General features: G+C 43.1%; 1 protein-coding gene across 4 annotated transcripts; it reads right to left on the bottom strand.

The window, feature by feature from the left end:
- Nucleotides 1–79: 79 nt before the first annotated feature.
- SSH3 (slingshot protein phosphatase 3) lies at nt 80–26,236 on the bottom strand. Of its 4 annotated transcripts, none has more exons than XM_007430948.4 (14): nt 25,519–26,236; nt 21,711–21,748; nt 19,462–19,651; nt 16,166–16,284; nt 14,275–14,346; nt 9,717–9,782; nt 9,094–9,288; nt 8,553–8,646; nt 8,174–8,302; nt 5,843–5,889; nt 5,403–5,549; nt 5,007–5,207; nt 4,087–4,519; nt 80–2,743 (listed from the first exon to the last, which is right to left on the bottom strand). In XM_007430948.4, the coding sequence occupies exons 1-14, from the start codon at nt 25,582–25,584 to the stop codon at nt 2,285–2,287; spliced, it is 2,256 nt and encodes a 751-aa protein (XP_007431010.3). In that variant the 5' UTR covers nt 25,585–26,236; the 3' UTR covers nt 80–2,284. The 4 variants fall into 4 exon arrangements, with proteins under 4 accessions (XP_007431010.3, XP_007431009.2, XP_088002412.1 ...); XM_007430947.4 differs by having other exon boundaries at nt 80–2,740; nt 25,519–26,227; XM_088146286.1 differs by lacking the exon at nt 25,519–26,236 and adding an exon at nt 21,848–22,932.

The raw sequence follows: 26,236 nt of genomic DNA, 5'->3' as shown, positions 1-26,236 counted from the left end.
TTGTTTCAACTTTCCTCCAGAGGGCAAACCTCGCGGCACGAATTCTACGTCTATTTGCGAAGGGATCAAGCGAAAACTTTTAAACTTTTAAAATGTTTATTAAACTTATTATACGTCAATTATCAAAATCTCTCTGCAGTTTTAAAGAGGAAGTACATTTAATGATGTAACGCTTATACACGCAAATTAATAAAACACAGAAAGCCAGCTGCGTGACTTCGGGCCACTCTCTTTCAGCCCAACCCACCTCACAGGGTTGTTGTTGTTGTAGGGAAAATAGGTGGCAGGAGTATTAGATATATATGAAAAATAAAAGGTGGGATAAAAATCTAATAATAACTGAATACTGCATCTAGGCAAACAGTGGGAGATATATATATGAAAAAAAATAACAGGTGGAATAAAAATATAACAATAACCGACTACAGTATCTAGGCAAACAGTGGGATAATCAAAGTAGCCTGAATTATATTTCATCTGGTTAATTCTTGGAATTGAAAACAGCCTCTACCCCACTGTAACACAAACAGCAAATCACATTGCAGAACTATCATAAACCATAGGCCGTTAAACACAACCACCCTCCCTAATAATTTCCAATGGCAGTGGAATAACAACTTGTAAAGCATTTGAAACAATCGGTAAATGTGATTTATATGAAATAAGAGCTGAATAACAACAAATATATTTATTAATAATAAATAAATAAAGAACTGTCAACTGATGCCTATTTTTGCTTCTGAATAAATGCCCTGCCACTAATCCTCCCCTGCTTTCTGTGGACAGCTGATGTTTCTCCTTGGAAGTGTATTGCCTGCAACTTATACTGGGACGTTCTCCACTTTGGCAATGAAGTTGATTACGAATGTGTGTGTCTGCACTTATCATTAGCCATGAGAGGATGTCAACCCAACAGTGAAGTCAGGACTAGATTCCAAAGCACGTTGTGTTCTAGGCTGAAGTTACAGCAATGGAGCGCAGGTATAAATGTGGTTTATTTTTTTTTCCTCCACAGATGTTTTATTTCATTTTCATTCATTACAGGTACAATGAAACCACTTCTTCCTTGAGCTCCTCACTACTGATAGTGGGTGAGGTAAGCGTAATTAACAGGTCCAGTTACTGTAAACTTTGATCACGTAGCGAGCCAGGCCTGAACAGCTTTGCGTCACTAATGATCATGGGCGTTATCTCACTAACTGCTGTGAAGAAGCCAGGTAATCACTGTGGGATGCTTTTGTTGCTGTTTGTCCCATGGGTTGTGCTTTCACTCCCAGACTGAATTCATGCATTGTGCCCAGCCATGGTTTGTTTTAACCATGATTTCTTGAACAAACCATAACTGCCTGGGTTGTACAACATGCCAAGCCATATATTATGATTTACAAACCATAGTGGTGGGGATGGGGGTCACACATCAGGTAAAGCCAAACGAGACAAAGCATGGCTTAGCATGAGGTATGAACCCAATCCCAGTAGAAAAACCAAGAGCAGCCCAGCTAGTTTTTGTCAGTTGACAGAGCCCCTGGACTGGGTAGCATTACCTCGAGGAAGAAAAGCTGTCCTCTTCCCCTGTTACTTTGGTTAGGGTTTGGCTAGGATTAAGAACAGAGATATGCTTCAAACGAAGACATACAACCTGAGTTTACCAAGTGGAAAATGAATTAACTTTATTTTCAGGCTGTGTGAAGCTGGCAGTGGCACAGTGACGGTAAGTACACAAAAATAAAGAGAAAGCAGTTCATTCCCCACTTGGATCACAGTGAGAGGTTACAGTCTTAAACCTTCTCTGTAAAGCAACCTTTGGCCCATCTGAAGGCTTCAGGTCTGTTTGACTACAACTTCCACCATTGTGCTGGATGGGGATGACCAGAATTCCAGTCCAAACCATCTGGAAAATATCAGATTGGAGAAGAATAGAATATGAAGCCATTCAAAGCGAATTAAAGGAACAAACACAGCCCTGCCATATGGAACTTAAAACCGTGAGGTCTGCAGGGCCCTTAGGTCTGTAACAAATAAATGAAGTAAACCCAGTAAGAACGCTGGTCCTCTCCCCACCCATGCTGCCATTTCCCAGAGAAAGAAGAACAGATGCACTTGGAAAGCAGCTGTGGGCTCTTGAGGAGCAGAACTGTCCTCTCCTCCTCACTCTTCCTCCTGGGCAGTGTACAGGAAATACATCTCCCCAGGCTAGATCTCACTAATGTGTGTTCAGCCTTGGGACTCCATGAAATCCTTTGCTTACTGACAGTAGAAAGGGGGAAAGGCAGAGAAAAGGTCTTCAGACTGAGCTGGGGTCCATGTCAACGCTGGCCTGGCGCACAACCCGTCGAGTCCTGGAGCATGGCAAGGAAGATGGCGATTGGAGGTTCTTGGAAATTTCAGGATCCATCTGTCCCTCAAACTCCTTGGTCCGACTCACCACCAGGGCAGCATCAGCCAGCTGAGCCACTGAGAGGCGATGCTGCAAAGGGGGCTTGCGCCCAAATGAGACAGACCCCTCCATGTGCCGAACAGCTTTATGCACCTTGCCTGGTGCTGGGTGGTAGGAGAGCTGCTTGCAAGGCTGAGCATGGCCTCTGGAAGCCCTGCTACGTCCCCGTCGCCCTGGCCTCCGTCCACGTGCCCGCCGATCCCCTGGCAGGGATGACTTTGTTGTAGAATCTGTTACCGGCCTTTCATTTTCCTCACTTTGGGATGATGGTTCACAGGTCTTCCTTTCGGTATGAAGAAATACCTGCTGGGAGAGAAAGAGTTCACTGATTTGCACATCACCAACTCTACTGGATTCTCTTTTATTTACCTTGGCTTTTCTCTGTCACTTCAGCTTCCATATTCCATTGCTCTTGGTTAACATTTCTATGTAACTGGTTTGGAACAGTTTCATTTTAAGAACAAAACATTGGGCAACAATGAAGTGTGTATGGCTGTGTGCTGCTGCTAAGACTTGCATGCTTTTATTCTGTCTTAGAAGCATCTAGTTGAATAATTTTATACTTAGCATTTTAGGTCTGGCTGTCCCCTTCATTCTTCTGGCTCTAATCTTTTCCCCGACATGCCTTATTACAGTGAATATAACTCTCTGCCCCAGAAATGTCACCTACTCTGATTTATGCAGATACAATCCTTGGTAGGAGACCCTCCTATGATGCAATCAATCAAATTCATTACTTAGATTCTAATTTTGACAGTCCAATCTATAGAAGAACCTAGGCCTAGTCTTTCAGATTTTGGGGGATGAATTTAATTTTAACTCCTGACAAGGTGCTTACTCAAGTGAGGCCAAGCTCATGTTTGTTTGAATTGTGTCTCATGTCTTATTAGTTTTAATACAAAAGGGTGTTCAGCTGAGTTTGGGAGATTACACATTTCTCTTTTAGGAGGAGTCTATAGAGATACCACTCTTGGAAAAAAAAATTGGACTCAGAAGATCTATATACCAACATCAGTGGTATATACAGGTAGTCCTTGGTTCATGACGGTAATTAGGACTGGGAACTCTGTCGCTATGCAACGTGGTCGTAAAGTGTAATGTCATGTGACCATGCTGACTTATGATGGCAGGCCGGCAGTTCCACTTGCTGTGTTTAGGCAAATCCTGCATAGTCATTAGGCATAATGTCACGTGATCACCATTTGCAACCTCCTGCCAGTTTCCCCACTGATTTTTGGTTGTTGGAAGCCAACAGAGAAGGTCACAAATGGTGATCACAGGACTATGGGGATGCTGCGATGGCTGAAACTTTGAGGACCAGCCGGAAGTCTCTTCATTCAAGTTGTAACTCCGAATGGTTGCTGAACAAATGGTCATTAATCAAGGACCACCTGTTGTGGCCAACACCATCTTCTTGGACAGGATGCTAAGTATGTTTTTATTCATTGTTTTACCCTACTATTTTTTGGTGTAATTGTATTTCTAATTGTAAACCACTTCAAGATTTCTTTTAATGGAAAGCATTATGTTTTAAATAAACAAATATGCATTGGCATTTTTTACTCCCTTATTGCATTCTAGGTTGTAAACAGCTTTTCCCTTCTGCTCTCCATTCACTCCTCCTCAGACACCTTTGCACAATCCCATACCTCTTCCTCAGGCATGCCCTCTGTCACAGAGATGTGTTCTGGGCTATCCATCTCACTGATGCTGCGCATAATTGCATAAAGGTTAATGCGTTCCCGTCGGAGTAGGGCCGGCTTCTCAGGTACTTTCATGGTAGCCAGATGTTTCCGCACCTCCTCAGCTCCTGAATCATCTGATGCCCCGGGTTCTTCTGTTCCCTGAGAATTGAGCTGGGGGCTGCCAGCTGGGGGCAGAGGATGGCCGAGATTTTCGGAAGGCTCGTGCAAAGGACGAAAGCAATACTGGGGAGTTGTTACTGGCGCCTCTGGCTCTTCATCTGAGCTCAGAGTCTCATACTCCAGGCTTCCAGAATGATCACTGCTGGCATCACTTATATCAGAAAAGCCTCCTGATGGGGCATCTCCCGCCTTTTGTTCCCACAGGCTGCTGTGACGGCTGCATCGAGACATGAGAGAAATATGACATTCTGGGATGCAAAAAGTAACAGGTTTCCTTCTGTGTGTAGCAGATTGGCAATGACAGGTGAGTAAGGAATCCCTTACTATCTTTCAAAAAGAATTAAGTACTATATGAAGTTATAATGAAGTCACAGGGTATAACTGTAAAATAAACCTACCACTATTTGACTGCTTACTCCAAAAGTACCCCCTTTAGTTGCTCCCCACTGAATCTTCCACATAATCCACACAAATGGGAGGGAACAGAAGAATCAGCACCCTATTCATAAGGCCCTGTTCAGGCACATTTTCCATTCCAAAAGGCTGTCAGGCTATTGTTGTGCAGGTCTGCCTATAAACGGGCTAGTACGGGAGAACTGATTTTAATGGAAAGCATGGATCAGGCAACTGGACATCTTTCCACATCCTTTGTCCTCTTACACATATACTGGCCCACCAATAATGTCCTTTTCCTTTATCATTACCTGGCATCCAGAATGCCCTGGTAAAGTTCCAGCTGTCTCATGAAGCCTGGATTGGGGTGCACAATTGGTCGCCGTTCTTGCACATGACCAAGGGCCTGTTCCAGGGACCAACCATGTTCCTTCATGGCATAGGCAATCACTGTGGAGCCAGAACGGCTCACTCCCATTTTGCAGTGCACCAGGACCCGAGAGCCTTGAATCCTGTGAGGAAGAATTGTGGCCATAAGCACGGCTACTGCAACACCCAGAAATGAAAGAACTTCTGGCTTTTTGGTTGAGTTCCATAGGCACAGATAGTTATGTTATGTTACTATGATGACAAAAATTAAACTCTTTACAATGCATGCTAGTTCAGCCACATTCATGTACGACGTTCATCTTGATGCCCAGTCTCACCGAGCAGCTGAAATGAAGCTGTAGGTCTCCTTCCAGTATGGCAGTAGTTGCGAGGCCTCTTCATCATAGATACGCACATTCATGTAAGTGAAATGCTCTGGGAAGAAGTTGTCAATCTCACGAGTCACGTTGAGGATATGGCTGACTCTAAAGACAGGGAAGAAATCAAGTGAGCTTTCCCACTCCACCCTCACATGAAGACTGTTAACCACTGCTATCTGTCTAATTTTAGCAGAGTTTCTTCCACCCCAATTTACCCAGCCCTAAATGTCCCTACAATTCCTTGGTATCCCAGGATGGAATTTAAACCAAGAGCTGAAAGTACTTCCAACTGGAAAACAACTGAGACACGTGGTAAATAGCTATCTCAAAGTCCAAGGATAAACTTCCTGGAATGGCTAGCATTGTTTTCTGAGCAACATCTTTAAAAGATTACCTACCTGTTCTTTTGCAGCTCCTCAAGGTTGGCTGCATTCCATTCAGAGCCCTGGAGTGGAAAGGAACAATACCAGGCGCACAGTTCACTCTCATGTTGTCTCAACCATTAACAAATTTATGTGCATTCTGGACTTGTTACAGCGGCCCGCTCAGAACTTAACTATGCATTAAGCAAAGTCAGTGGAATAAGCCCTCCTGCTCTGTACCATTTCAGGATAGAAGAAAGTACATTTTTTCATGCTATCCCATATGAGAAACTATAGGTAGAAAAATGTCACAAAGCCCCCTTAAGTTCTATTTAAAGAAAATGTGCAGGGAGTAATTTGCTAACCAGTATAAACTCTGCATTTTGGAGATCACTTATTCACTGGTAATCCACCTAAAATGCATTCAAGCCATCTACAACTGCCATTTTGTTGAGGTGGGCGTGTGCATGCATGTTTTGAAAATGATTCGGAAAACACTTCTTTAAAGCAGAGATATCTTTTTACAGATTCCACGCAAGCCTGAAAACACATGCTACTGCTTTAAAAAGCCACACTAAAGAAGCAGTTGTTTTAATACATCAACTTTTGCATCCATTTTGCATTTTTAAGATTAATGTAGAAAACTGAAAGATACAACTGCTTTAAAAAGATTCTGCACTCCACTTCCACATGGTTCAAAGCACCTCTTCTGAGTCATTTTTGAAGCATGCACAGTCCTCATTTGTATGTTATGTGTCATCGTGAAATAATTATAGCATCTACCAATGCAGTCCTACGTATGTATTCTCAGAAGTGAGACCCGCTGAGTTCAATGGGGTGTACACACAGAGTGTACTGAGTAAGGCGATCATACCCAGCTTTGTCCCAGATGAAGCAGTTTCCAATTTCCCCAGAGGCAGCCCCATCACAGATTAAACAGATCCCAACTTTTCCCTTTCACTGTCAAGCTTTCAGCAGCCCACTTCAACCGAAAACAGTATTATCTCTGGATTTCTTTTAATGAGATTTATTAAAGAGAACAGAACAAAGAAACTGGATAGCTTTCATTTTTTGAACCCAGCTGATTCCTCAACTACTTAAGGCAGAGACCTTTTCAGACTTTTGATAAGGGTACCTGTGAATAGTTGAGGAGAGTATTTAGGAGGCCAGGATCTGAATCTCCTTCACGATCTGGATATGCCACAGCATTTATATTACAGTGGTACCTCGGGATATGAACTTAATGCGTTCCGTGACTCTGGGCATATCCCGAGTTGATCGTAACCTGACCCAAATTTCCCCATAGGTTCAATGTAAATCCGGTTAATCCGTTCCGCCCTTCGAATTTGGTCGCACCCCGAAGCAAATTTTCCCATAAGGTTCATTGTAATTACCATTAATCCGTTCTGGCGTCCGCGGACCATGCGTCAGGGGCGGGAGAACAGCCGGGCGCGGCGCGAGAACGGCCGGGTGCGGCGTGGCGGGAGAACGGCCACGGACCACGTGTCAGGGGCGCGGCGGGAAAACGGCCATGGACCACGTGTCAGGGGCGGAAAAATGGCCGCGGACCACGTGTCAGGGTGGAAAAATGACCGTACCCCGAGCCGGAGTTCACACATCGAGGTAAATTTTTGCGGCCGGAGCTTGTAACCCGAAAAGTTCATTAGTAGAGGCGTTCGTATCCCGAGGTACCACTGTATTATAGTCCAATTGTCTTCTCCTGTTTCCCAGCTATTAAAGTCTTCAGCTCTGCTACAATAAGTAGCAGAGAACAGAATACGTAGAGCTCAGCTACAGCTATGGTAGGGGGCAGAGGGAACCTTTTTTTTTTTAGATTTTTATCCCTTTTTTTTCATATACAACTCAAGGCAGCAAACCTACCAATACTCCTTCCTTTTCCTATTTTCCCTACAACAACAACCCTGTGAGGTGAGTTGGGCTGAGAGAAAATGACTGGCCCAAAATCACTCAGGTGGTTTTTCATGCCTAAGGTGGGACTAGAACTCACAATCTCCTGGTTTCTAGGCCAACACCTTAACCAGTACACTAAACTGGCTCTCTTACTTCAAGACTGAGGACAGGCATAAAACTTGTCTTAATTTCAGTCCAAGAGCGCAGTAATCTTCGGGAGGAAAAAATTGTGTTACTTATAAGTAACACAAATTTCTACATAGCTACTAGACTAAATGTTAGTAATAGTTAGGCTGTGGTTGTCTGATCATTGCCTTGGTAGGTAGCTTTCCTCCTGTCCTTCAAGGCTGTTCCCTATTCCCTCTATATCACCAGTCAAGAGGCACTGATTGTAATCTTTGGGACCCTTGATCACTAGAAGGCTGGCATCAGGATTTCCCTGTTGTATCTTCTTACCAAGTAGAGGTAGTCAAAGATCTTAGAAGGCCGATCCATCTGTGCCATGATAAGCAACATTTCATTGTCAATAAACTCCTTGTAGTCATTCAGGCTGCAGCCAACTCGCTGCTCCAGTTCTGTACGGATCTGTGGAAGAAGATGACTGATATTATCTTTCACCTGGGCTTCTTCCTAATCACACCCCTCTACCCAATATCCTGTCATACAGATCCCAGCTTCCCAGATCCTCCCCAATCCTTTTCCTTCCTTGTTTCTATTAAGAGCTGTTATGTTTCTTGTTCCCATAGTCCCGTCTCTTCACACACTTTGCCATTCCTGTTTTCCCCCGCACCCCCATCACCTCCTATTCCAATGCCCTCCTGTCCCAACATCCCACCTCCTTGGAGGTGATGCTCTCCAGGTCAGTGGTGCCCATCACCTCACGCAGCTTGGCCCGGATCATCCGCTCTGTCATCTCCTGTGCTGTCGGCCTGAGGCACAGAGATGGAGGGTCGGCAAAGCTCTCGGCCCACCAGACTCTGTCCCCAACACCATCATCTCAGGTTTCCCACACAGAGACCCAGTCCCACCACCATATATTCCTCAGCTGCCAGGGTATCAATCTAATACTATCCTGAGCCTTAGCATTTCCTTACAGAGATTTATTCCTTTAGGCCTAAAAAAAAGTCACAGGGTTAATAATGGGATTTGATCAGCATCCCCCACTCCCATTGCAATCTTCCAGTCTAGGTTATTGGGCTGGACTGCAGAGGCGGGACTCAAGAATGGGGCACAGTTGGCACTAGACTGACTAGCAAGATTGTCCAAAGTTCTCTGGGTTTGGGATTAGCATACTATGTGGAGCTCCTTCTAGGAACCCTCACAGGTCCACTGACAGCCTACAAACAGCCCCAGGGGGGAAAAGGGGCATCACTGACTGGTCAAAGACGACGGAGGGAGAAGTGGGCCGCACAGATTCCAGGTCAGACATGGCTAGCCACTCATTAATGCAGCTCTGGTCAGAATTCACAGCCTTCTGATACCACTCGGTCCAGCTCAATGCACCCCCTCCAGGAAAATAGTTGTTGCAGACCGCTTCGCTGCACGCTTTGTGCAGCACTTGCAGTGCTGACCTGAGAGCAGAGAGAGCAATTAGACCTGAGAATGTTAAGTAGTACCTGAAGCATTCAGAGCAGAAGAGGTCACGTCCAAGAATTAAACAGAGCTACCATAACCTGTAGCAGTTAGCCCCATCCTTTCATTTTGCAGATAGTTATTGACTACAGGACAGCTGAATATATTTGCAATGCTTTATAAGCACCATAAAATAACCTATATTCAAAAAATTTAAAAATAAACAGCTAATAAAAGAACTCCAAAGCTTTCTTTTACATTTTAAACCCTTTGGAAGCTATTGCCACCATTAGAAAAATGCAACAGAACTTTCTTTTCTTCACAGCATGAGGGGCACAACAATAGCTTCAGTATCTTTTCTGATATTCATTTATCATCTTCTATGGATGTCTTTAACATTGTTCATCCAATCAACAGCCTTGCTCACCACATGGTCTGGACAGAGATGGGCTTAAAGATCCGTGTTTGTCCCCCAGATGTCACACTGAAGCCCCTAAAGAAAGAATGGGAGAGTCAACTCTTAAGTAACTTTGTACTCCAGCAAGAATGCAGATATCTGGAATGTTGTAAAGAAGAATGCAAAAGTTTGGACAGTTGTGTAACTGGCTTGAAATATTCCAGAATGCCAGATCCCACTGTTAGCTGAAAGAAATGGACTTCCCCCCCCACGGAATCTGAAAATTAAACTGGTTTGTGTCTGCCTTTTGGAATAGAACATAATTAATCTATGAGTTCTAAAAATGGATTCTACCAGCTAAAGCTAGTGTGTCAAGTTGTACATCTCCCATTCTCTAAATCATGTAGTTTTTCCATAAGCTAGTCTGGGAAAACCTGTTTTTGAAGAGTGGCACATGAATGCTAAGGATGGATGGATGGATGGATGGACGGATAGATAGACTGATCCTAGAGAATCTTGGCTTTTACATATAAAATCTTTTTTAACTATAAAGATTTTTATAGGGGCAAGCAACCAAGATTAAATCAATGGAATTATACTGGGATATGGCAAGAAAGGGCAAATATACAACTTTGCCTTGGGGCAAAAAGTGAGAGGGCTCATTCATACAGCAATGCCAATGAGGGGAGGAAAATAGGTCAATATTGAAAGCAGCGCCTCCTCAAGCTACCTTTACTGTATCTCAGTAGTGAAACTGATCAGCCTGGACACAGCTGAACATGGGAAAGTTTTCAGGTAGCAACTGATGGGTTCCCTGTTGTTCTGTTCCCCTCCCTCTTTGCATCACCACCAATCACTTCTCTGAATGAGAGAGAGGGATGGCTTTCTAAAAAGTTCTGGACAGATCAATATTTCTGTATCTAGAACTCTGAAAAGAACATTCTATGATTTCAAGCTCCCCTACCTACTCCATGACCCCACTGGAGAAGGCTAATGCCCTGGTATTTTTTGCTCACTCAGGGGGGACTGTCTGCCATATATGGATTTGGTGTTTCTCTTCTGTATCCTTTTTCCTTCCTGCTCTTCTTGGAAAATTGGAAATTAGAAATGAAGATAGAGAACGAGCTCCCTCTAAACTACTTATGTGAATCAGTAACATCACCTTAAGGACATGAGTGGCAATACAGGACTTTTCTCCCAGCCTCTCTTTTTCTTTCTCCCCATGCCCCACCAGTCTTTCTTTCCTTGGTTTCCATCATCCAAATGAAAACCATAAATTGAATGAAAAAGTCAATTTATTGCTGCCAGACAAATATTTCACCTTAGCTAAAGTAACCAACATTTTTATGCTACAATTGTATAGGTTAAATAAGAATTTCTGGGCATAGTTCTGTTTTCTGTTTACCAATGGGAATATCAACCTCATGGAATTCAATCTTCCAGTAGGTCAATATTCCCTTGACCAAACCACACAAAAAAGGAAGGGAATATCTGTACAAGGGAAGTATCCAGTCTCTCTGGTAACCAAGCCACAGTGATCATGGAAGCACAGAACTCAACAGCCTGATGGGTGAGGGAAGTTCTATAGTAGACCAATTGGAGGCCAGCAGATTGTCAACCTCTGAAGATGACTTCATGTACTGTCAATTGTCTGGATGGGAAGTCTGGTGGCAGTGTGAGAGGAAAAACACTCCTTTCATGCCAGAACACCTAAGGCCAGCTTTAGGTTGGTGATGAAATGGGACTGCATCATGAGGACAGGTCTTCAGCAAATGATAAATTGGATGGCTTCCTCCATGACAAGGAGACTGATAGGCCAAGCTAGAGAGTACCTTGTAAAGCAGTAAGACTTATTCATGTCATTTCAGATGTATACCTTTTTCTTTCATTGCTTAGTGTACATGTAATGGAATGAGTTTCAGGATGACCACCTGTTTGGAATGTTGCTCAAAACCTTCTAGTAGATGCTTGTCTACATATTTTAGCACTAAAAGTCAGGGAGTGATTGCCCAAGTGGACAAGAAACCTGAAACTCTGATGCTTTGTACTTCCTAGGAAATGTTACTATACTGTCAGGCTCTTAGCTGAGTGCTCATGGGTGGCAGCTTGTGACCCCCAATCCCTTTGTATCCCCTGGGACCTCCTCAAAATGTTTCATGAAATTTCAATGACATAATTGCCGAAAATTGGCAGTAGGATTTTCTACATTTTATGTTAGGAAACATAGGAAAACTAGTGTTCAGGAGTTAAAACAAGCTTCAGGTTAGGTTATTACAATGCACTTTTCATGGAGCAGCCTTTGAAGTTGTCTGGAAATTGCAGCTAGTTGAGAAAGCAGCAGCACAGGTTGAGAGTAGCAGCTGTTGAACAGACCACATTTCCACTTGATGAAACCATTATACTAAATTCATACCACAACTCAGTGTGTTCGTTTTGTTGCATATAGCCTTAAATAGCTTAGGCCCAAGTTATCTTCAGGACTGGCCACTCCACATCCAGTTTTCAACTGAGCATCTTTTGCAGGTCTTGCTCAGATACTTCTAATAATTCTGATTTTTCTATAATGGGGCCTTTACTATAGGACAAATGACATTGGAACTGAGGCAGGACCCCACTTTATTAGAGTTAATAGATGGCTAAAAGCCTCTCTCTTTGCTCCTTGTTGCTATTTGTATTATTTTTCATCTGTGCATTAAATGAAGATGGTACAAGTAGTAGGATTCAGATGTGAAGAGTCTACAGAACAATTTGTGAGCTAAGACATGAAGCTCATGCATGACAAGTTTGAAACCTACAACCATTGACTCATATGGGTCAAATAATGAAGATGTAACTTATGGAAACTTAAACTGGGGAACTTGTGTCCTCCAAATGCTAGTCGTGTTAGACAAACAGCATTAAAAACTTATTTTGAACACCACTGACACATTGAAAATTGATATCTATTTGTTGTTATATTGTTCTTGAGAGTGGAGGCTACTGTTTGGATTTATTATTTTTTTTTGCCTGAGGCTTCAGCTGGTACAAAATGCAGTGGTACCAGATATGATTCCTCTGCTCTGCAAGCCGCAGAGGTTGCCAAGATGTTTCCAAGTACAATTCAAGGTGCCGGTGGTTACCCTTAGGGCCCTTCATGGCTTGGGACTGGATTACTTATGGAACCATCTCTCCCCAGTTGTATCTACCCATCCCATTAGATCCAGCAAGAGAAGCATGCTCCAGGTCCCATTTACTAGGAAGTGCCATCTGGTGGGACCCAGGAAATGTAACGGTATGAGGGAATGACCTTGGGAGACAGAAGGGAGAGCCACAGACTGGACAACCAGCATGTAAGAGATTTCTCAGTCCCCAGAAGGAAAGAAGGGTATGTGGAAGTGTTTTCAGGAGGGACCCTCCCTACTTTTCCAGAGAGTAAAAGGAAAGGCAAGATTATCTTAATGTGACCATACTATAAAGATAGAGCTAGTACTCCTGGTTGTACTTCTTGTCTGGATTACCTCACAAGGCTAACAGGAAGGGAACCTTTTCTGTTGTGGGGGCCAACTGCTGGAACATCATCCCCCCAGAGATCAGACTTGCCCTGACCCTGCTAGCCTTTTGCAAGACCTTAAAGGCCTGATTCTGTAATTGAGCCTGGAGCCCCGATGGTGTAGTTCAGCCCGTTTCTTGGTTGTGTTAACTGTTATGATTATTAGTGCTGGGGTGGGTTGTTTTTCTTGGTTGCTATTTATGTTATTTATTTTATTATATTGTTTTTAGATATTGTTAGCCGCCCAGAGTCATGTACTTGAGATGGGGACCATATAAAATAAATAAAGAAATGTGCTGTTTTTAATCCTGCCACACCAACACATGTTCTTCCTCCATTTATGTTTGTCTGCTTTATCTACTTCCATTGTTACTCATGTATTAAATTTTAAACTCTAAGTCCTTCTGGGCAGGGACCTTTTTTTATTTTACTTTTGAAACAGACATGCAAATTGATTCTGATATACTGCTGTTTCGATAATAGCAACAAATATAGCAAAATGCAGAATAGCAGAAAATAACTTGTGGAAAGAGAGATGTTGGGGGAGCAGAGAAAATGAGAAAACTTGCATAGGAGTATCAAAATGCAAGCTACATGACTTACATATTTGCTTCCAATGTCATGATGCAAGCACAAAAGGCCAGGGTTTGCATTATAACAACACAACACACATTTCATCACTTTTTTCGGAAGGGGGGTGTCATTGTGATTTGCAGCAGAAGGGACAGATCTTGAAAAAAGGAACATGTGGAAGAGAATAGAAAAAGGTGAGTTCTGGAAAACAGGAGGGGAGGGATCCAGAAACAAATGAAATCTCTTAGTGGTTCAGGCTAAACTTCACGCCACTTCTGTTTGTGAAAGTAGAGGAGACACCCCCTGTTTATTCCATATAAGCACAACTTGTGAAATAAAAAAAAAAACTAGTATGACCTTTCATTATCCCAGTCTGTTTGTGTATGCCATTCTATTTGCAAAGCAAGCTCCTGAGAGAAGCTTAAAATTAACCCATTAATTGCAATTATATGTAATAATATAAAGTAGGAGTAGGAACTATCTTACCCATCGCCATCAAGGAAAACCTGGGTGTCACTCCAAAGTGGAAGCACCATACCCAGGGTGCAGGTAGCCAAGCTGATTAAGAAAGAGAGAAAGAAGGAATTAGAGAGTATCTAAAACAAACATTATAGCGCTTGTTTGCTTTGGAGACTAGTTTCTTTGGTCCTATCTGTGCTCTCTCCTAAACCTGCTTTTGCAGTTGTTTGGTAAATATTGTAAAAATAAATATATTATCAGCAAGGTTTCAGTCAAATAGATGCTCCACAACAGAGGGACTGTACTTTATTATGCAGACATGGAATCTTTGTGGTGGCTAAGGGGAAAATACAGAAGACTTCTATTCTGCTTCTTGATTTAGAATTCTGCTGTAGCAAACTTTACTTGCTTCCAGCTGAACACATACATAAAAGTTCCAGGAGAACTCACTTTGGAAAAATAGAAGAGAGAGAGAAAAATAATCTCTGTGAACTGTCAAACTGGTTTGACTAGGAAATAAAATATATAAGGCAGGTTAGATATGCATGAGGTAAGGAACAACTGCTAAACTAAGATGGTTCTGATGAAGGATTTTATGTGTTACTAATTTTATGAAGAGAGCAAAGGGATTGTGAACTGGAGCACAAATGCATTTGGTTATTTCTAATAATAGCACTGAATTCCAAGTATGACTCCTAGCTGTTTACACAAAACAATAAAACACAGGATCAATAAAAGAATTAAACTACCTTACAACAAATTAAATCATTACCCACTGGCACCCCTTCACAATGGTGATAATTAAAATTACCTATTGAAGTCTCTGTGGAATGGTACTGTTCCTAAATTGCATCAGGTGGCTGCCAACTGAACCCCTGGGGGGAGGCTACTCCAGAGGGAAGGGGCCGCAACAGAGAAGCGCTGCCTCCAGGCTTCCCCTCACCACCTCATGAACAGAGGGGGCTTGAGCATCCGTCCTTGAGATGAGCAGTCAGGCCAGGTCAGCTGTACGTTGAAGACTTGATTCTAGAGATATCTAGGAGTCAAGCCATGTAGGCCTTTGTAAGAGAAAAGTACCATCGTGTTATATGGCCACAATGCCTTTCACTTCCCAGCATACAGGCCACTGCATTTGGTACCAATGGTAGTTTCTGCATAGTTTTCAGAGGCAGCCCCAAGTAGAGCACAATGCAGCCATTTAGTTTATGTTCCATTTATCAATCCAGGTTGTTAAATTTGGCTTTTGAATATGCTTTAAAATAAACACTAAAGAACCAAATTCTCTCTCTCTCTTCCTTTTTTCCACAAGTCACCATTTAGAAAGTGGAATGATGTGGCATGATAGGGTAAGAGGCTAAATTGGAATCAGTGGGTTGTTTTGCAGTAGACTGGTGAGGACATCTGACTCCCAGTTCATTCTAACAAATCAGAAAGTTAACTTCCAGACTACATTATACTGTTAAATTATCTGTTCGGCAATGGATTCATATTTATACATGCAGGTAATTTAGATATGTAAGTATGGTTAATAGGGGCAAACAGATTTTGCCCTCCAGACCATTTTCTGCGTAGATCCATCATTACCAGCCATTTTGGTTTTTTGGTCTCTCATTCCAAATGACCTCAAATTAATGAGACATCAACCAAAGGATCCCCAGGGCAGACAGAACTGCAGCGTCAGTTGTATATAGGGCTGAGTTAACCCACTGTATTAGCCACAGTTTACTGACAAAACCAGAATGGTTGAAATCACAGAACATTAAGGTTTATAAACCAAAGGGGCTAGGTTCACCCAGCACGCAGAGACAAAACTAAAGTACAGTGCACGTTACTGTGAAGTGTGAACCCGGCCATTCTCTCTACTCCCAAGTACAATCCTTCCCCTTCTCCTGCTAGCACCACTCCCTTGTCTCCTCACCTTTCATCAGGGAAGTCCACCCCCAAAAGCACCATCTCGCTCTTACTCTCCATCTCCGCTGCTGAGACCACCAACAGGTATCGGATCCTATGAACTCGCGCTGACTCCAGTCTCACAGCCTGCAAGGAGGAAAACATACTAGTCTTGCAAGTTTGCCTTCCAGTGTCACTTACATATATACATCAGTGCAATCTCTACCATGAAAATGTGTGGTGCTGCCACAGATCCAGGGGAAGGATTTTGTTCACCAACATTTGGAAGCTTTCTGAGTCCTGAGCCTTGGCTACACTTCATGTTAATACCTACATTAAAATATCATGATTAGTAACACATATGTTCAGATTCTCACCAGTCCTAGAAGAGAAGATAAACCTCATTCCTTCTTGGTAGCTGCTGATTCAATTTCCAGTCAGAAAAGAAGCAGTGGTTTTGAGGAGAATTTTTTTTTTTACGTAATTATCCAGAAAAAGAAACATGTTTGCAAATAAGCTGAAGTGTGCTTTGCATTGCATTTGGTGTTTAGAAACTAGTTTCCAAAAATTATAAATCTTATCTGTAAAATCATACTATATCAAGATTTAAAACAAAAGAAGGCAGATGTATAGAACTGAACTTTGTAATTCACCTTAGTTTTCCATCCTTGAGAACATACTTTTGTTTCTTTTCTAAGTTAAGAGGCCTGGAAATTTAAAGTGTATTCACACAACACACCATGCTTATTAATGTGAGTGAACAAATTACCATTTTACCCCCATTTTGAGTGGCTCCTTAACAACCTTTTTTGGCTAAGCAGCTTGCCTGAACACCAAGCTGCTGCCATTTCTGATCACCAAAATCAACAAACGAACAGTGCAGTACTTGGGAATGACAGCCGTTTCAGGTTCATAGTTAACCAGAGGAAAACTATGGAGTATGGTTAAAGAGCTTCATGGGGTGGGAGTCAGATAGTATTTCAAGAATCCACCTGAAGCAATCCAAGTGGGTTAGCATATTATGGAAACATGCCTTCTAAAATGCTGAATATCTGCAAGACACTTAACAATATTAGAATGATAATGGATTGTTTTAATTGTTAATCTCAGACAGATATATAAGGAAAGGTGAATTCCTCTATCGACTCCTTAGAAGTATTATTTAACTTTTAAACAATATTTATTATTGTATTTTATACTTTTCTCTCCAGTCTGGCTATTGGTATCTTGTGTGAATATTGATAAGCAGGTGAGAAAGACTATACAATATTCGCATATTATGCTAAGCCAAGATTTAGCCATGATTTATTGAATAAGCAACAATTGGTTGGGTTTACAGAACTAAACCAACTCCCATTATGACTTAGTAGAGAGGATGCAAATTCTGTCACTCTTGAAGACCACCCCAGGGTTTGGCAGCCTATTACGGGCCATACTCAGGGGTGGCTGCGGGGTGTGGTCAAAAAAGTCAAGATGGCAGTCACGATAGCACAATGCCATAAAAACAGGTGGTGCTTCAACTGCATTATTGTACTGCCATCTTGACTTTTTTTGACCACACCCTGCAGACACTCCTGGCCCCACTTCAGAGATGGATAGGGCCAAGGTCCATTTGGGGGCAGTGTCACAAGTCTTAGGAGGTGAAATGGGCCCCTTGTATCTGCACCTTCCAAAAACAAACACAAAAAGGGCCTTTTTAGGCCCACCCCCTTTGGGGAATCACTACCAGCTTAGTATGATGTGTGAATCCAGCCTAATATTTTACAGATCTCTTGGCGACGGGTTCCACACGAACAGCTGACATGGAAAACCAGCAGCTTTGCAAAGATTCTGAAGCTAGATTTGGAAGCTCTGGGCAAAAGTCTTGGGGCTTCTGAACTGAGAAAACCCCCAACAGATGGACATTTGTTCATTTTCCACATGGGAAGAGGAAGCTCTACAACAGAGAACAAACTGACTTTGAGTAATGTGTCCACTATAACTTCTCTTCTAACTGAACAACCCCTGGTGAGCTTCCAAAGAGAGGCAGGGTCTACCAGAACACAGCTTGAAAGCCACTGCCTGAAAGAAATTGTCCCAGGTGCTTGGAGGCTGCTGTGACTCACTCTCTAGGAAGAAGCAGGAAAAAAAAAAAAGAAAGAAAAATAAAAGTTATTTAAGCCAGCTTGGAAATCTCCCAGCAGAGGCCCCAGAGACAAAGCTGGGATCAAGCTCAGCAGAGACGCCAGCTCTGGCTGCCTGCCCAAGAGACGAAGAGCCCCACAGGCCATAAATGGGGAAGTGGCTGAGCTCCTGGCTGAATGTCTGAAAGCCACATTCCAAAAGGAGAGGAATTCTTCCCCACCCCCACCCCACGGGAAGGACGATGAGGGCCCAAAGAGAGAGTCCCGGAAGGTAGGCAGGGCTGAGTCCATTTCTCACAAGACTGCCAAGGAGCATCAGTTCTGGCCTCGCATCACAACAGGAGATAGGAAAAAAAGGCTAGGTCAGGTCATAAACAAGGAGTAATCTGAAGAAGGAAACAACTTGGAAAGTCTGAATCAGCCTGGGAAGCAATCTGGGTCTTCCAGAATTTCTCTTGAGGCAATAAACTTGTGTCTCCTGCAGTCTGCAGGGGGCAACTCGCATGATGGAATGTGAGGGAAAAAAGCACATTTCCACATATAGAAGATGAGAATATAACAGAGAACATGAGGACAAAACTCTTCTTTATAAATGCAGCTAATTCCAGCCACCCTGGAGGTACATTTAGCTACAGTATATGAAGCCTCACCTGCAATCTGAGTGATATTGTCCAGACACAGATTTTATTGCATTACTGAAAAGTAGGCCAGCAATAAACCATTAGTCTCTTATTAAAAAACTGTTTCTGCAGAACAAAGCAACTCCTTTCACTACTAATTGCTGTATAAGCCAACATGTTACAGATCAGGGAAATGCTCCTTGCTACGTCATGGTTAGACAAAAGCAGAGCATCCTGGATACCAAAGGGGGCTCAGCAGGATAGGAACCTGTTTATTCCTTGACCAAGATATGTCAGGAAAGACCCCACTGGCCTCCTAGGGTGCAAAGTAGGACAATTCCTCCAGATCACTTTGACTGGCAAAGTGATCTGCTCTGACAGGAACACCAGATCTTTACTAATCAGACAGCAAAATGCAGAACTGGGGTAAGAAACATCATTGGCGTATGAGGTCTGTGGATCACGGAAAGAAATGTGGGGAGACATCACTGGCTTCTTGAGGCTCAAGTAGCGATGGCTTTCCTGTTGCTACCTTTTCTCTGCTGCTTGTGCCCCCCCCGCCCCGCTATTAGCAGTCTCACCAGCTGGATGGTATCTTCTGGCCGCAGTATCCCCACCATTTGCTTTAAGTGCAGTTCTTGCTGCCCAGCTGCAGCATCCTCACTTTTAGGTGTTTGGTCTAGGGGGGCTGCTGGACCCTCCTGGACTGCCTCCAACTTGTCTTCTTCCGGCAGGAGTAGAGCAGCTCCTTTGACCATGACAAAGCTGTGGCTAAAGAAGAGGTAAGAAAAAAGAGACTAACATTGAAAGAAAGAAAGAAAGAAAAAAAAAGACCTGCTTATTTATTTGCAAAAGAAGTCAGTCTTGATCCCTCTGGAAGGGCAGCAAGAAATTTGATCCAGGGAGAAGAACAGCTTGCACCCATTATCTTCTACCCTAGCCCCAAAGGGAGGATTTTTTTTTTCTCCATTTAGAAAGTAATCACAGAATTCGAACTAGTCAGTCAGCTCTTGTGTTCAGAGGAAAATGAGTAGGAATTCTGCTGGCTTGAAGCATTAAACTCCATGGCAGAGAATTTAAAATAACAGTTGGTTTTGAAATTAAAGAAAACAACAACAAATGGTTTTCTCTCTAAGGAATATATGAAAAAGTCCAAACATAATAAATAATGAAGAAAGGAGAAGCTGCAATAAATACCAATGCACTGTTTAGTTTTAGATTGTATTGTTTGGCTTTTCTTAAAAAACCAAAGGACGATGCTATACACCACTCTCACTTTTCAGACACTTGTATTTCTATAAAAGTGTGTGAGGAAAGACAAGGGAAAAGGGCTTCCCACAGTGACACACAGAACGTGGGCAACCGTGCCTCTGCAGCTTTTTTAAAGCAGAGTGGTTTGGAAATGAGGGTTTAGAATAAAAAGCAGCATTCATCTAAACTGTTTAATTTTTCCACTGATCGGCTCCCACAGGAAAAGTGGTCTGCTTGAAAAATAGTAAATATTGCTCCAGAGGGAGAGGTAATTGCAGTCTATCTTGATTAGAGACCTTTCTCTGATACTGTTAGGAACTGAATATAAATATATTTCCATATATATAAAATGTTCTTTGGAGGATATTTTATCCTATTCTCTATACTTGTCACTAAGAGCTTTCCTTCATAGCTAATGTTTCAGTAATCAATATGCAATTAATCACGCTTCTGCAATGTAAAGTGCAGAACTTTCCCTAAGAGAGAGATCCTCAGTATGGACCCAATGGGAATCAACCTTTCCACAAAACCCTTTCTTGGCCCCATCTTGCATATGTTCTCTTCACAAATATTTTTATTACAAAGAAGAAAGGCAAGGGAGCAGGCATACTGCACAGCAAGGCATTAACCTCCAGTATTATCTTTATTTCCAAAAATGCCTCTGGGCTCCATAAATATTTTAGAAAAAAAATGTGGTTGAGTGGTGCCCAGTCTCTTCTTGGAAGTGCATCATCTACCCTGAAAAAAAAAGACAGGTCAGCTGGGGTGGAAAGGTATCCTGCAGGAGTGGGAACAAGAGGTGGCGGCAGACAGAATTCTGATAAATGAGTACTTTGTACATTTAACCAACCAACCAACCAATAAATATCTGGTTAGGTACTCTATGGTAGCCATTTTATGAATGGGCAAGCATGTCCCTACCAGCCATTTTGCCACAGTGTCCATTACATGCTCTCAAATTTTCAAATGATCATCAGTCCAAAAAAGGATGGTGAGACCTGTCCTAATATTGCATTCCTGGTTGGAAAACTATGATTCTGGCTCCAATATGCTTATGATCAGCATTTGGATTTTTAACTCCATGAATGTTACATGTATTTGTCTTTAGTAAACTAGATACACCCTCTCCACAGCCAAATATCTATATTCTGAAACAATCTGTTCTACTTAAAAAAAAAAAAAAAAAATCAGATGGTTGCAGATTCTTCCAATTTTTTTTTTTTTTTTAGTGCTGACATATTCCTGACAAAGAATAGCAAAATTACTCAGCTCCTAAACTAGCATTTCAGGAATGCTTATACAGTATATGCATATTTCTTCACTGTGCAGATCAAGAACTGAAACCATTTCTTTAAAGTTTCAAACAGCACCCGTCTGCTTCCATCCTTTCGGGGGGGGGGGATGTTTTGTTTTGCTAGTACGTTCAATTGCTGCTCGTGGAGGCATCATACTTAAATCTTTATGATTAAAAAAAAAGTGTGAAAACTTTCAGGGGTGGGGCCCGGAGAACCTGCAACTTGATGGTAGCTTTTTTAAAAAACTGGTTATATAAAGAATATTAGGAAGGGTGACTCCTTACCGTCGCTGCAACTGTCTCCTCCTGGGAACATCTTCATCCTGCAAAGGATTTCCATGTTGATTAGCACTTCTCTCCAGATTACAGAAAAAGAAGCTGCTGCTTGCGTTTAAAAGAAGTGCTGACTTTTCACATCTTACATCAATATCCTTTGCTTGGTTCCTTCTCCCAAGACCTTTCAGAGGGTATGACAGATCCTCCCAATTAAACAGAAGCTCTGAGTTCTAATTCTACAACCAGGAGAACCACAAGAGGTTGCCTTTTACTTAAGACATTAGTAAGCCTCTTGACTTACAGGACATGACATAAACCACAACATAAAGTAGCACACAACATATAAACATGGCCTATTAAACTATTAACTGTGCAATCACATAACTTCAACAAGCCATTCCTCGTACATAATTAGAATGGTAGCTCCCACTTGCCACCAACAAAGGATATTCAACCGTGTTGTTGAGTGCTTAAATCAAGGGTCAATACTAAACAGCACATGACTGGCAGGACCCATCCCTAGTAGTAGTCTGAGAGTGACTCCTTTGTACCAAGAGAACAATGTCCAATCCAGACATGTGGAGTCATCGAGTAACTATTTCTGCTATTGGTCTTGGCATGGGAAAACTCGGCATGACATAATGTTCCTATTCCTAACACCTCCGTGGCAGAAGCAAATCCTTTTGGGGATTGCTTTGTCCAGCTACAGTCCTGAACATTTGCAGGACTTCCATTACAGAACTCTGGGCCCCCAGCCTATTTTGGATCATTTGCTCTGCTTGATCAGTCAGACATGGGGGAGGGAGCGAGACATGTTGGTCACAACAGCAACAAACACCACCCCCTGGGAAATCCTGCTAAGTTCCTCTCTCTGCTATTTCACAGGCAACACTAGTAGGTTCCCAATTTATGCCAACACTAAAAGAGCTTTGAAACTTACTTTAAAACAAAGAACCTTAAACCCAAATGTCTCACTTTGCAATCAGTTCTATGCTTTCATGATACAGGTACAGATACATGGAGTATTTACAGGCTTCCTTAATTAAAGAAATATTGAGCATTTGAAGTAGCTAGTTGTATATGAGCTGCTTCAAATCCAGGCTCATTTTATGATAAACCAATATGAAAAAAACTACTATTCATTGGAAACCACCCTAAGAAACCATTTCTTTGGAGAGTAGCACACACATTTTAAAAATAAATATAATAAGACATTTCAAAGGAGGGTTGTTCTCCTACCTTGAAACTCTGCCTTCATCATTAAAAGGAAGAAGGATGGTTACATTTCAGCTCAGAGCACAAAACTGCTGTATTAATTTGTGCTTTGGGTTCAAACAAGGGCTTTCTTTTACAGAGGAAAAGATACTGCCTTATAATTGTGGCTTTCATGGCTTTGCTAATTCTTGATCTGTATCAATGGTTGGAACGTACTCGTTCAAGAAGTTGCAGGCCAAGGTGCCCCCATTACAGTAATGAGACCTAGCTGTTAAGTTGCATGATATAACATGGCAGAGATTACCCCTTAGAACTCCAGTAACACTTTCTGCAAATTGAAAGCATTGCACATACGTTATTGTTGCAACATCTACAACAACCCTATATGTGACCATTGTAGATGGTGGGGCTGAGGCTGAGCAGCTTGCCCAAGGCCAGGCAATAAGATTCCAGCTATGACATTACTGGTACAAATAACTTTCTGGCTCATGCTCCTGTTATACTACATCTCATTATTCTGTACCAGCCAAAGAGGTTGCTCCTGTGAAGTCAAATGCTTCTAATTAGACATTATCAGACTAGCATTTAACAACCTTCCTGGTTTTGTAAGTAGCAAAAGCAAATCAAGCACCAGGTATGCCCCAGTATCTGGCTGGTGGTCTATAACTGCCCTGGCAAGCCCCAGGTTGTATATAGGTAGTCCCTAGTTTAAGAAGGAGTTCTGTTCCCAAGGTCTGTCCTTAAGTCGAATTTGTACGTAAGCCAGAACAGCATTATTGTATAATACTGTATAAGTAGTATTGTGTAATGAACTGGAACCATTGTGTATTTAACTGGAACCATTGTATATTTAACTTGAATTTTGCTACAGTAGGCTCCGTTCTTAACTATGGATTGTCTGTAACCCAGGGACTATCTGTACTCCTCCTTTCTGTGCCACAGCTCCACAGTAACAGGGATTCCTCCAAAGATTTGGAAACATATGTAGAGGCCAGCAGGGCACCGTTCCCCTGCTTGTCTCCCATCTACTTTTCAGGATTCCTAGACTGGCCTTGAATTCCAGCTCTTGTATAATCTTATCTATGTGTTTCCCATTTTGTTAGCAATTTCCTGTGACATTTCTGAGCACAGGGGAAAAAAGCAAACAAACAGCATTTGTGCCACTTCCTAATTGCCAGTTCTTTGCACAACGTCTAATTACACTTGAAACTCAAGATCGTCCCACGGACTGCCAAGCTTGGGATGTGAACTCAGGCACAGGTGCTCTGGTGCAAGCAGCAAGGGCTCTATCCCAGCACTGGTGTCATGGCCTGGAAAGTCTTCCTCTTCTAAGGCCATTATGCAAGGGACATTTGGTCTCTGACGTTGCAATCTGCAAGGAGTTGGCAGGAAGTAGCAGTTGTGAAACTTACTGACAAGCAACTCTTAGTGCCTACTTCTCCCCACAGAAACTTGGGCTGTTGAAAACTGATTAGAGAAAATAGTATATTAATGGGAATACAAAGAAAGAGTGGCCACATTTTGACAAGTTTCCTAAACTGCTTCCATACAAGGAGAGGACAGAAATGGAGCAGTCCAGGAAAAGAAGGGGAGAACCTTTCAACAAACCACTATAATCTGTGGGAAAAGAGATCTGTGGACAAGTTCTGAATGGTATTTTTGCAGCTAAATGACTTCCTTGATTTCGTTGTGACCCTTACAGTTAAAAGAACTGGAGCTCAAACCAACTGGCTTCCAGCAGCTGGATTGCTTCACCTCTCCCCTTCTGAATACCCAGCGCAAGGCAGAAGGCAAAGCAATTCCTCCAGCACATGTCCAGACCCTGCCCCTGTACATCTGATCACCCAGAATAATTTCTAGCCCCCTATTCTGTATTCTTAACATGGATGGCAGAAATCTTTTCCAATGTTATTTTCAACATACTAAGACTGCATTTTAATTTTTTTAAAAATAGAAACTGTAGCCAAGTTTTTTTAACAAAAAAAACACCCTTTTGCCACTCATCGGCTATTCTAAAGCAAAATGGATGCTTGAAGGGCAATGGTTTTGATGGGATGATTGCATCCACCTTCCATACTGTAAGTGGGAAAGCGGTGACCCACCGGGAGCCAGGGGGAACGACTTCACCTAGAGTGTGGCAAAGCTCTCACCCACTCCCCGGATCCGGCAGTACGGCTGCTTCTCTCCATACACAGTACCGGGGAAAAAAAGAGGCCTGCAGAAATTGGATAATCTCGCCCGTTCAGTTTTTTTTCTCCCCTGCCCTTCTTCAGAGAGTTGCCCCTCAGGGAACTGCGAGGACACGTTTTTTCAGGAACAAGATGGTGAACTCTGAGGCCACTCTCTGCATAACCCTGCTCACAGTTTGCAGTGAGCGATAAGACAGACGGAAGGCAAATACATTTGGAGAAGGGGCCCAGGTAGAACAGGCGCCAAAGCATCCTTGGTCGCCGACCTCAGAAAGGAGGGACGGAGACAGGACCGTGAACGTCCCCAGAGGAAAGCGCGGCTGAAGGCAGGGTCGGCCGCGGGGTCAGAGCGGGATATCACCCTCAAGAGTCCTGTCCAGCGTAAAAGGGAGCGGGGCGTTTGGGGGGCTCACCTTGCAGCCGGTGGGGGTCGAGTGGCCACTCCCCGATGGGGAACGACAGACGGTAACCAGCGCCATGCGCGGACGAACTCCTGCGCCTTTCCTCCGCTCCGGGGGAGACTGAGACGGTGCCACTCGGAGCCAGCGCAACGCCGCCGCAAACCGTCTGCAGGGGGCGGGAGTAGCGGGCCACTCATTCACTCATCCCGGGGTGGGAGCCTGCCAGCCGTAAACTTTCTGCTCCTTCATCCAGCCACCCCGACGAACGAGCGCACGGATATTGCCCGCAAAGCAATACCGAGTGCGTCCTTTCGGGGGTGGTTCTTAAAGGAACAGGCCCGAGTCGCGAGAGACCAGGCGGGGGAGGAGGAGGTGCCAATCCTCTGCAACTACGGGGACTCGCTTCCCGAGGCAGTCCTCTCCCCGCCGTCTCGTTCTCCTTCTTCTCTTGTGCCAGGACTCAGCCCCGCCACTTGCACAGATAGCCGGACCCTTCATACCGTGGAAGAATTGTAACTGCGAAGGGAGGGTCTCTCAAGCTGCCCTGTGCCTGGAATACCTAAAGCTTACCTTTCCCCCACATAGCTGGCCATAGCCACCCGGCTGACTTTAAGCTACCTCCACGGGCCCTTTTTTCTTAGAAGTCCATCAGAACCACTGTACCGGACAGAATTTACAGCTGAAAAGAAAGAGCAATCTTGCAACTCAGCTCTAGCTGTTACTTGTCTAT

Source organism: Python bivittatus, unplaced genomic scaffold (genome assembly GCF_059951505.1).
Source record: "Python bivittatus isolate LINGU-HERP-01145 unplaced genomic scaffold, Pbiv_v1 ctg000480_np1212, whole genome shotgun sequence".
Taxonomy (NCBI): Eukaryota; Metazoa; Chordata; class Lepidosauria; order Squamata; family Pythonidae; genus Python; species Python bivittatus.
Note: the sequence above shows the minus strand (reverse complement) of the source record. Positions and strands in the feature narration are given on the sequence as shown.